Source organism: Lithobates pipiens, unplaced genomic scaffold, assembly GCF_037356315.1.
Source record: "Lithobates pipiens isolate NorthernLeopardFrog02 unplaced genomic scaffold, aLitPip1_a1.2 Scaffold_23, whole genome shotgun sequence".
In the NCBI taxonomy this organism is placed as follows: domain Eukaryota; kingdom Metazoa; phylum Chordata; class Amphibia; order Anura; family Ranidae; genus Lithobates; species Lithobates pipiens.
The window spans coordinates 15,400,108-15,412,707 of NW_027507785.1; the positions used below are offsets into that span (position 1 = coordinate 15,400,108).

The following is a 12,600-nucleotide window of genomic DNA, read 5'->3' on the forward strand; positions in this document are numbered from 1 at the left end:
AGCAATCAGATTCCAATCTCTCCACCATGGTGGCCAAGACCAAAGAGCTGTCCAAGGATGTCAGGGTCAAGATTCTAGACCTACACAAGCCTGGAATGGGCTACAAGACCACCAGCAAGCAGCTTGGTAAGAGGATGACAACAGTTTGTGCGATTATTTACAAATGGAAGAAACACAAAAGAACTCTCAATCCCCCTCGTTCTGGGGCTCAATGCAAGGATCTCGCCTCATGGAGTTTCAATGATCATGAGGACGGTGAGGAATCAGCCCAGAACTACACAGGAGAATCTTGTCAATGATCTCAAGGCAGCTGGGACCATAGTCACCAAGAAAACAATTGGTAATACACTACACCACGAAGGACTGAAATCCTGCAGCACCCGCAAGGTCCCCCTGCTCAAGAAAGCACATGTACAGGACCGTCTGAAGTTTTCTAATGGACATATGCATGATTCAGAGGAGAATTGGGTGAAAGTGTTGTGGTCAGATGAGACCAAAATCCAGCTCTTTGGCATCAACTCAACTCAACTCGCTGTCTTTGAAGGAGGAACAATGCTGCCTGTGACCCCAAGAACACCATCCCCCACCATCAAACATGGAGGTGGAAACAGCACGTTTTCTGCTAAGGGGACAGGACAACTTCACCGCATCAAAGGGATGATGAACGGGGCCATGTACCATCAAATCTTGTGTGAGAACCTCCTCCTCTCAGCCAGGGCATTGAAAATGGGTCATAGATGGGTATTCCAACATGACAATTACCCAAAACAGATGCCCAAGGCAACAAAAGAGTGGCTCAAGAAGAAGCACATTAAAGCAGAACTTCAGTCATTTTTTTTTTTACTTTCCATCTATTAAATCTTCTGCCCTTGTTGTTATAACTTTGGGTAGTAAAACTTTTTTTTTTCTTCCAGTAAATACCTTATACAGCCCACTTCCTGTTTCTTGTCTGGTAAAAAACCTAGGCTTATGACATCTTTCTCCCAGTCTTTTGAGAGTTTGCCAGGAAGGGAGGAGAGGGTGAGTCAACGGGCGGGACTGCAAGCCGAGCCGAGTACACAGTACAGTCGGCTCGGTCTTTTTCGGCAGCGCTCGCTAGAGAAACAGCAGGGAGGTGGGACTACGAGCGGAGCCGAGCAATCGGCTCGGTATTTTTCGGCCGCGCTCTGTATTTTTGACTCGCAGACAGTGGGGATCGGCGTATAACACGCACCCACGACTTTTCCCCGATTTTAGGGGGGGGAAAAGTGCGTGTTATGCGCCGATAAATACGGTAGCTTCAATAGTGATATATATTTTTCTATTGTTTGGGCGATGCACCACACCGTTAGTATTACATGAAGTGGGTTCAGTTATAATGGGAATTTACAATGAATGAGATGAGTCGATGGTGATCTTTATGTTGCTGTATGACAGGGATATGTAATTAGCAGACCTCCAGCTGTTGCAAAACTACAAGTCCCATCATGCCTCTGTCTCTGGTGTCATGCTTGTGGCTGTCAGTCTTGCTATGCCTGATGGGAATTGTAGTTCTGCAACAGCTGGAGGTCCGCTAATTGCATATCCCTGCTGTATGACAATGACCTGACTAAATGACATTCTTCTGGAGTCCATATTGTTTTCACCTCTCCTCCTCTTTTGCAGTTGCTTCCGGTGAGTAAAAGCAGTCAGATGATCACCTTCACATTTCAGAACGGCTGTGTGGCCACCCTTAGAAGGAGCGGGACAGAACCAAAGATCAAGTACTATGCCGAGATGTGTGGAAGCCCCGGACAGGGGTGAGTTTTCAGCAGTGTCTGTGTCTTGTACATCGTATTTTGTTTTCATCTATTGCCATGCTTTCTGTAATCTAAGGGTTTGTGTCAGGGCAAATCTAAAAAAAAAAAAGTACATGCAGTATGACTCTGTATTGCATGCACATTTTCCGATGGTTTGTATTTTTAAAAATGCAGAAGTACAGAATATCTGTTGATCCAGATAGAAATCCAGTGAGCTTCTAACTTTAGTGAGCCAACAACGCTGGGTCTCAGCTGCACTGAATCCTAATCTATGTTATTGGCCCAGTCTGAGTTCTTCCCTGTTGGGTTACAGAATATCTCCCCATGTCCTCATCACCATAACAGTTAGTGCTCGCTCCCTGAGCGAAGTAAAAAAAATATAAAAAATTGTTACCCCTAAGCACTTAAAGCGGGGTTCCACCCTAAAGTTGAACTTCCGCTCATTGGAACCCTCCCCCCCTGCGGTGTCACTGTTGGCACCTTTCAGGGGGGAGGGGGTACAGATACATGTCTAAGACAGAGAGAAAAGCCACTCCCCGGGCATAGACTCCCACGGGAGTCTATGCCTCTTTCTGTCCCGGCGAGCTGTCTACTTGGACACACATGGGTCCCAGAGACAGCGCGGACCATTCCTATTGCGCTGCGCGACTCGCGCATGCGCAGTAGGGAACCGGGAAGTGAAGCCGCAACGCTTCACTTCCTGAGTCCCTCACCTAGAATGGCGGCGGCAGTAGCTGAGAGCCGAGCGATCAATCGGCCTCGGCTGCCAACATCGCTGGACCCCGGGACAGGTGAGTGTCCATTTATTAAAAGTCAGCAGCTGTAGTATTTATAGCCGCTGGCTTTTAATATTTTTTTTTCCCAGTGAAATCTCGCTTTAAACCCCCCCCCCCCCCCAAAAAAAAAGCTTTTGAGCCCGCCCCCATAAACGTACGTAAACACGCGCCTGCTTACGAAAACCCTTACATTACACGTTACAAATCGCCATGCACGCTAGAGTGGGTACAATAACTCTAGGCCCATTATTCATGGTTAACTCTTAACCTGATGACCCGTGTGGATTTTTAAAATGCTTTGTATGGAAACCATAGGGCATTGAAGATTGTCGTTTTACATGAGGTCCACAGTTTTAAAGGTTGACGTGTTAGGAATCAATTTACTCAGCGCAACCTCCTCTTTTAAATTGGGCAATGTATTGCATTTGTATGCCCTAAAATTTAGTTTTGGTGAATTGTGTGTAGCATAAAAAATGAGAACTCCCACTATTTTATTCTCCAGGATCTTTGCTTTCAGAAAATACATAATGTTTGGGCATAGCCTTCAGCTCTAGAATGGTTTTGTAAACGTGTACAAAATCAACACAAAAATGGCTATGGCAGTGAAAGAGTTAATACACAACAGTGGATTCCATGGGCACCTTAAAGTGGTTGTAAACCCACATGAAAAAAAAGACCTGCAAGACAAAGGCATAATGAGCTAGTATGCTAGCGCATTATGTAATCACCTGAGATTGAAGCCCCCGCTGCAATGCTCGTACAAAGCACCGGGCAGTGACATTTTTCTCCTGAGTTACTTCCGGGTACCGCGGCTCCAGTGCTGTGATTGGCCAGACCCGCGATGACGTCACTCCCACGCATGCGCGCGGGACTCGCTGGTAACGGCACACTCACTGAAGCAAACGACACATAAGTGCCACTGCTTCAGTGCCGATGATGTCGGCACATCCAGATATCCAGGGTAGCTATAGGTAAACCTTATCATAGGCTTACCTGTAGCAAAAAGTGGATTGTACGGGTTTACAACCACTTTAAGTTAGCTAAAAGAAGAACACCGAAAGAAATGTCTGTCTTGATAGCCTCAAATGGAACCACTTCCTGCATTTCCTGGGTGTGTAAACTTCAGCTTGAGTCATTGAACTCTGTAAATAACAGGCTTTTTACAACAAAGAGAGGGAAACTGGAAAAAAGAACCGATAACACCACTTGTTGGCTGCATAGGAGATTGCATAATATTAATAATGAGCACAGGAATCCAGAAATAGTTATACTACAACCTACGGGAGTTTGAGACAGAAGAATTGTTGTCCAGCCCCTGTATATCAACTTCTCTAGCCAGCTCGGCTCTGTTTTTTCCTATTGCCCTAGGACAGTGATGGCGAACCTTGGCACTCCAGATGTTTTGGAACTACATTTCCCATGATGCTCATGCACTCTGCAGTGTAGTTGGGCATCATGGGAAATGTAGTTCCAAAACATCTGGGGTGCCAAGGTTCGCCATCACTGCCCTAGGAGGTCGGAAACCTTTTCTTCAGGTCTGTTGAACAATCTATTTTTTTCTTCTTGTCTTCTTTGCGTCATTGAATTTTTTTGCTGAGATTGCTGCAGTGAATTGGTCCACTCCCTATGTAACCCCTCCCACTACTGGGAGTACCTCAGTTTTTTCGCCAATGTCTAAGGTGTTGGTGCTGTGCTGAGCTCCACTGGAGCAATCCTTGCTGGGGCTAGCTATGAAGCCGGATCCATTCAAAGTGTCTTTTAGGCCGAATTGAGTGGTACCAAGGCCTCGTGCCTGAAGAAACAAGTTTTTTCCTGTAACGCTTCTCTTTTTTAGAGAGCTGGACCCCGGGATTCAGTACTTTGGTATTTTCAGCCATATTAGGATTGGAGCAGAAAATTAATCGTATCCCAGAATGGGACTAAACGCAATAGGTCCCCTTCCATTGCTCAGGACCCTCAAACTCAGTGGACCAGGAAGAGGCTGACAACGCCTCTTCTGAAGGGTCAAATACAGACGGATCGGGTTCACAATCTGAAAGATTGATGGTACAATCTCTTACTGAATTGGTCCACTCCACATTCATGCTGCCATTAGCTGAGTCAGTCGATGAGCCCACTTCTTGTTTGGGTTTGGTAAAGCCTCCCCAAGCTTTTCATGCTTTTCCTATCCATTGCTGAGAAAGCTAATGTATTCTGTGTGATATCACCCAGATAAAGTTTTTTCCTCCGAAAAGGTTTTCAACACTTTATCCCATTGAGGAAGAATTTAATAAGAAATGGGGGATGCCAGCAATTGACGCTGCTATATCCTCTGTGAATAAAAATTTGACTTGTCCGGTAGACAATGCTCAAATGCTGAAGGATCCAACGGATAAGAAGTTGGAATTCCTATTAAACAATTTTTCTCTGGCAGGTTCAGTCACTCAGCCTGCATTGGTAGCAGTCTGTGTGTGTCAGTCCTTAAGAGACCAGTTTAAGCAGGTGCTCGAGATTATTTCTGATCAGCAGGCCCAAGTTTTGCCCGGGATACCAGGGATGTTATGTTTTGCAATAGATGCTATGAGAGATTCTATTCTCCAGGCCTCATGACTTACGCTTGGGCTGGTGCATATGTGTAGAGTACTATGGTTGAAAAATTGGTCAGCCGAAACACCATACATAAAGTTCCTGGCTAGTTTTCCATTTAGCGATGATCTGGATAAATACATCCAAAGAATTTCTAATGGGAAAAGTTCCCTTTTTGCCAGTTAAGAAAAGGAGTAAGCGTTTTTCTTTTAAACAAGCTTCTTCAGTACCAGGGGCATCAGCCTCCAGGCAGTGCCGACGCCCTCCACCATCAAGTTCAAGAGGTAAACCTCAGGGTCAACCCCAGGGACAAAAAAGGCCCTGGGGAAGGAAAAATGGTTGGCTTCCTCAATAACTAGGGTACAAACTAGAGTTCCGAGAGTCCCAGTCTCCTCGTTTTCTCAGATCAAACGTTCCCAAAGATCCAGAGAAAAAGAAGTCTCTCTTTCAAGCTTTAGACCATCTTTTGTCTCAAAAGGTGATATTATTGGTCCCCATGGAATTAGGGTTTTATTCAAACATTTTTTACGGTACCAAAACCAAACCGGGATGTCGGACCCATTCTAGATCTCAAAAATCTAAACAGTTTTTTGAATATCCGCCCTTTTCGCGTGGAGTCAATCCGATCAGTGGTCTCCATTCTACAAGGTGGAGAAATTCTAGCGTCAGTCGACATCAAGGATGCTTATCTCCGTGTACCTATTTTTCCCGCTCCCCAGAAATATATAAGATTCGAGATAGAAAATCTTCATTTTCAGTTTTTAGCTCTGCCTTTTCGGTCTAGCTACTGCATTTCGAGTGTTTACAAAGGTCCTGGCTCCCCCTTTAGCCAGATTAAGGGCTCAAGGTATAACAATTCTAGCTTACTTAGACAATCTCTTGATAGACCAGTCGGTAGCCCGCTTAGGCCAAAGTTTGGTCACCACAGTCGGCTACCTGGAATACCTAGGTTGGATTCTCAACCTAGAGAAATCTTCCTTAAAACCATCAAGGAGGTTGGAATACTTGGGTTTGATCATAGATACAGCTCAGAAAAGGGTGTTCTTGCCCAAGGCAAAGATCAGTTCCATAAGGGAACTAATTCAGGTGGTCAAAGAAAAGAAGTATCCTTCTATTCGAATTTGTATGAGATTGTTGGGAAAGATGGTGGCTTCATTCAAGGCCGTTCCTTATGCTCAATTTCATTCAAGGCTACTGCAAAACAGTGTCCTATCGACTTGGAACAGGAAGATCCAAGCTCCAAACTTCCCAATGCATTTTATCCCCAAAGGTGCGCCAAAGCCTCAGTTGGTGGTTGATAGCCAATAATCTGCTTTACCTGGAAGGTGGTAACAGATAACAGATGGGCTTGGCAGCAGTCCTGGAAGAAGCATCTGTCCAAGGGAAATGGTCCAAATCAGAAATGACCTTGCCCATCAATATTCTAGAGATTTGGGCAGCACGCCTGGCCCTGAAGGATGCTCAGATTACGGAATTGTCCTGTCGGGATCCAATCCGACAATGCCACAGCAGTGGCCTATATCAATCACCAAGGGGGCACGAGTAGTGTGGCCCAGAGAGAGGTGAATCATATCCTAACTTGGGCAGAAAACAATATACCATGCCCATCAGCAGTCTTGATTCCAGGAATAGAGACTTGGCAGGCGGACTACTTGAGTCGCCAGCAGTTGCTCCCGGGAGAATGGTCTCTTAACCCCGACATTCTTCTGGCAATATGTCAAAAATGGGGAATGTTTGTGTCCAGGTTCAGCAAAAAGATTGCTAATTTTGTGTCGAGGACAAAGGATCCGCTAGCATGCGGAACAGATGCCTTGGTGTTCCCGTGGAATCAGTTTTTTCACTGATTTATGCATTCCCTCCTGTTCTGCTGCTTCCACAACTTCTTCACAGCTTCAAGCAGGAAGGGAAGGCGGTGATTCTTGTGGCCCAGGACATCTTGGTATGTACGTGTATTGCTTTGCTACAAAAACGGAGGTACTCCCAATAGTGGGAGGGGTTATATAGGGAGTGGACTTTCTGTCTTAGGGTGTGCCAGTGTCCATTACCTGAAGGTGGCCTATAACCCACATAGTAACTACTATGGCTCTGTGTCCCGTGATGTACTTAAAAGAAAAGGATTATACAGGTAAGCAGTTCTAAAAATCCTATTATTTGGTCCCAGTGTTTTTTTTATGTTGATCTTGTCTTGTTCGTCTTTTTTCCTTCATGCAGTTATAACCTGTTTTGGTAGTTTTTTAGATCACAGCTGCTACCAAGTGCCGACTCGATGGCCCTTTGTGTGAAGTCATTTCCATTGATCGTGATCTTTTCTGTCCTAGTCTTGGGCATTGGGTAGATCCTCTGTGGCCTTTCCTTGGTTATTGGTTGCTTCACCTCATCTGATTCAGATATGGGCGTTGGTCCTTAAAGTGGTAGTATGGTCGATTTTTTAACTTTTACCTACAGGAAAGCCTATAATAAGGCTTACCTGTAGGTAAAAATAATATCTCCTAAACCTGTACGGTTTAGGAGATATTCCCCTCGGTATGCGCCGCTGACTGCAGCGGCGCATGCGCACAAGGGGGTTCTCTCCGTGAAAATCCGGCAGCGCTCGTGCGGCCGGACTGAAATCTCCCGCGCGCATGCGCGGGAGTGACGATATCGCGGCTCCGGCCACTCACAGCGCCGGAGCCGCGATACCCGGAAGAGACGCCGAGGGAGCATGTCGGCTCCCTCGGCGTGGATCGGGCCAGATGTCGGGGCCTCGTTCTAAGGTAAGTATTTCATAATGAGCTAGTATGCGGTGCATACTAGCTCATTATGCATTTTGCTTTGCAGGTTTAAAAAAATAAATAAATAAATTGCGGGTTTACTACCGCTTTAAGGTTGTCATGAGTTGCAGACACTTCCTAATTCATTCTCATGAACCGATCAGTGGTTGTTCACCCCCCATTTGGAATGCTTTTGAATGCCCAGTGCTATCCCTTAGTGGACAAGCAAGAAAGGAAGATCTTTGGACTTACCATAGAGTTCAATTTTGGGTTTGCCTGTATTCGGCAGTATAACCCAACTGTTTCTGAATTCTTGTGCCCCTCAATTGATTATAAGAAGTAAATTTTACAGTAACTAAAACATCTAATTTTTTTCAGGCCTGACCATAATAATAATAAAAAAAGTATGTGCAGAACCTGTACACATTCCCTTTAATATGTTTTCCCTTTATACTTTCAGTGACAAACTATTCCTGGAAGAGGAGCTGAAGAAGGTCATTCAGATTCTGGTCGAGGAATTTTTGGAGCCCAGCAAGAATGGTCTGATTTGGAGAGCGATGTGAGGAGACCCAGCAATGTACAATCCTTGACGGTTCTCTGACCCCATTCATGCATCGTCTTAACCCTCTGATTGTATCATCAGGAAGTGAAGTGCAAACTGCCCAGATGTTTTCACATGTCAGGATCACGGCCTTGTCATGTGGGTTTACTTGCTGCAAGGCATTCTGGGAGGTTTTTGTGTTGTGGACAATCGCAAAGCTCAGCAGTTTTCTTGCAGTGATAAAAGGTCACTACTGATGTGATGAGCATCATTACACTAAAAAGAGATTTGCTTATCTATTTCTGTATCCCTCAGGCTTACCCCTATAATGTTTTGTATGTGTTTTGCTTTTGACCAAATCCAATGCTTGACAGATAGCCAGGATGTGTTTCACTATCCAGGAAAACACTGGTCTATCTTAGAGAGGCCCTGTTACCTTGCCCATTCAGGCCAAAGTGTTCAGGGTCTGTTTAATTCTCTCCCCAGCCCTTCCCCCAACCACCTTGTACCGACCTCTGCACCGTTTCCCCATAGAACCCTCCATGATTTAAGTTATAGAGTCTAGTGACATCCCCCCCATTTATGACTTTGGGCTTAGTATTGGCCACTACTAAGAGCAATGCATCGTGGAAGGAGATTCTATGCTCTCCCCATATCCATAAGCTTTGGAGGAGACCGCCACGGAAAAAGGAACATGGGGGGAGCACTGTTAAAATATAAGGTGGTCATGGGTGGGCTTTATAGATGAATTCTGGGTATGCCAATTTTTGTATACAAAAAGGAACACAAGGGGGCACCAGTTAAGTGCAGCATCAATGTGTTTATTATTTTTAATTGTATAAACTCATTGATACTGCACTTAGCAGGCCCCCCTTGGGTTCTTTTTGTGCTATTCTTATATAGTTGCATTAGTCTAGTTTGGATCAATGTAAGTTTGTGTGTGCCATACCTTTGGGATACCCATGGAAGCTTTGAAATCGCTGTAGGGTAGGCATTACTACAGCACCACTATTACAGTGATCTCCACTAGCTTCCAGTTCCCATGCCAAGCGGCTGCCCTGATGCTGTGTAAATACCGGTGACTCGCTCGGCATGAGAACACTTTTGCATTTTCTCAATGCACATGCTAATTTTTGATTGGGCAAGGAGGTTGTGACATCATTGCCCCACTTTTCCACCATTGCATTCATTGAGAAAATTGCATGTATTCTGTGGCTGAGCAGGCTACCTCCTGTGTTCAGTAAGCAGCAGGGGAGCTGCTCAGAACGGGGTCCAGAAGCCAGCGACAGACATTATTAGCAATACCTACCGCAGTGTTTTCTAGCTTCCAGGGGGATCCCACAGGTTTGGAACGTGCATACTTACATTGGTCCATAGGTGTGCACAACCTGTTGCATTAGGGTGTGCACCCCAAAGCTCAAACACACGTGTGTCTACATATGTATGACCACGGCACATTGATCTCCCTTCTCTTCCAGTGAAAGAGAAGAGCGGAAGCACTTCTCTTATGGCAAAGCCGGCAAGAGGGGGAGATCTTTCCCATCTTCCTGCCGGCACACAGAGCAATGATACCAGTGCGCATGGGGTGATTTGGGCGTGCCCAGGCACACCCAATGCGCACGCCTTTGCATTGGTCCATGCTGAACTAATTGGCATACCTGGAATTCATCTTTAACCAGACCCTGTTACTTTTTCTCAGAATACTCACGTGTACAAAGTCTGAGGCCTCCAAACAAATAGTCTGAGTCCAAAAATTTATTTTATTTTTTTACAGACAACCGCATAGAACACGCGTTTCGGGGTCTCTAAGACCCCCCCCCCCCCCCCTCCAGAGCTTATAAAAAAATCCTAAGGACACAAAAATGGCACAATCCTGCAACGGTTAGTTATTTGCTCTGTCTGGTATAGCAAGAATCCGTGAGTCCAGAAAACCAGAATGAGCAAGGTGACGGGGCATGTTAATTCTTCAAAGACTTCCTTCTGTTTAGCAGAGGAAGCCATGCTGTCTGCCCGGTCCCAAGGGGGATATGCTGCATGCCTTGATGACGTCGCTTTAACAGTTCCTAATAAGTGACACACATTGGCTGCCTTTCTAGAGGGATGTATCCAAAAACCTTAAATCCTGTGTTAAGAAGCTGTTTTGTTCTGTTTTACAGATGTTTTTGTTATTTATTCTTTTCTGTACCATTTTATGTTTTTTGTGTATTTGCTGTAGACTGAGACATTTAGCTGTATTGTGGTGCTGTTCAGTGATGTGGACTTGTCTTAGTTTAGTATTATACTGTCATTTCAGTGGTTCTATCTACTTTCAGAATCTGAATTATAAGCTTTAATGTGGTTTTCTGCTGAGGCGCTGTAGATGTGGTGTCATGTAAACCAGCAAGAAGACACAGGGAGGGTGTATGAGGGATACACACTTTGTAATGGTCCCTTGAAGAGCAATGTCATGCGAGTCTACTGGAGGGAGCCATTTAATTGGGTGCCTTCAAATTGGAATTCTAGGTGAATAACAGCGTGGAAATACAGATGTTTCCAGTTTTACTGCATTAAAGTGTTACTAAAGCCTTGTTTTAAAAAATAAAAATAAAATAACAAACCTGTTCCACTTACCTGCCCTGTGCAATGGTTTTGCACACAGCAGCCCCAATCCTCTGCTTATGGAGTCCCCTGCCGGTGCTCCAGGCCCTTCCTCTTCAGCACGAAAAGCCACTTTCAATAGGGGCACCCGTGCGTGCTTGCTCCCGAGTCCCACTGCTGTGTTCATTGACTCGGCCCTGCCCCCTCCCGCTCCGTGTCACAGCTTTACAGCTTTTGATTAACAGCAGCAGGAGACAGTGGCTCCCACTGCTATCAATCTGTCCAGTGAGGGGGGAGACAGTGGCTGGAGCCGCTGAGCTGGCGCACATTGCTGGATCGGATCAGGAACCGCTAACAAAAACGGGAGGTCTGAGGGGGAGTTGCAGCACAAAATATTTTTCACCTTTTAATGCATTAAGGTGAAAAACCTTAAGGCTTTACGACCACTTTAAGTATTTGTAACTGTGTTCAGCTAGTCCTGTGATTCAGACTCTTCCAGGTTCAGCTTTTCTGCTTCCTGGGTCACCTTGTTGCTCATTCCATGTAGGTGATGATGCTGCTTGGTTGTCCAATGGGCAGGCTGGAGGCAGAGACGGGACATAGGATGCTGCCAAGCTGGATCAGGAAACATACATGGGCATTCTGTGTGGGATATTTACGAATCACAAAACTGGCCGGATCTTTCAGCAGGTAAAACTTGTAAACATTTGTGTTTCATAGTCGTCTTTTAGCTTTTTTGCAAATTTATTATCAAGTCATTTGCTTTCCAAGCAATTAGTGACATCATCACATGACAGTGATGTCATAAGTTTCTTTGCAAAGCCTGCATTCTTGTTCTGTTAACCAAACTGCTCTTGAAACCTAGACAGGGACTCTTGAAGCATCCGCTCCTTAGAAGTTGGCGTTGTGGACCTTCATCAGATACTTACCACCATAGTTACAGCATGAAGGTGGGTCCACTGTGTTAATAGGGGGCTTATGTTGTACAGTAGGGATCCCCTTTAGGTTTATGGTCCTTGTCTTTCATCAGTATAGTTTAGCAGTTACAGATCAATATTGTGTTTATAGCTGTACAATATTCATGATGCTGGGTGGTCTATGAAGACCCTGAGTTCCTTGCTGATTACTCTTGATGACTTTGCCACAAGTATGGCATTCTGAATGCTTACTTCTCCACTTTAACAAGTGTCCTCTGCGCCCTCTTGTGGTAAGCTGATATTACAACAGAATTTTTTTTGCATGTAGCAACTTACTGCAATAAAAAGTAAGTTGAAAATAAATCTAAGGCCAAAATATCACGGTCATATTTTGCTTTAAAGCTTTTTTTAGTTGCTTTAAAATTACTTTTTATTTAAAGATTTGGATAAAGTAAAAAAATAAAAATTTGAAGCCTTTACAGACAGAAATCTTTTGCTTACCCTTACCGCCAAGGCTTCCCGCTCCACTTGTGTGCAGTCTCCATAGATGACTATAAACGATATTAGTATTTGGAGGATAGTTCTGCCAAGTATTAGGCCCCTTTCACATCTGCCCACTGATACCACTCCCCCCCCCCCCGCTCAGAGCAGAGAGGGAGGATGACAGGTCTGTGTCTGCTCAGTTTATGCTCTGCT

At 45.0% G+C, this 12,600-nt stretch overlaps 1 protein-coding gene across 1 annotated transcript in view; it reads left to right on the top strand.

The window, feature by feature from the left end:
* PGM2L1 (phosphoglucomutase 2 like 1) overlaps positions 1–12,282 on the top strand; it is a 124,298-nt gene extending 112,016 nt beyond the window's left edge. Inside the window, exons 13-14 of the mRNA XM_077451205.1 lie at positions 1,645–1,778; positions 8,330–12,282. Of these exons, the coding sequence (XP_077307331.1) occupies positions 1,645–1,778; positions 8,330–8,432 (237 nt within the window). The 3' untranslated portion in view covers positions 8,433–12,282. The remainder of the gene's footprint in view (positions 1–1,644; positions 1,779–8,329) is intronic.
* The last annotated feature ends 318 nt before the right edge of the window (positions 12,283–12,600 follow it).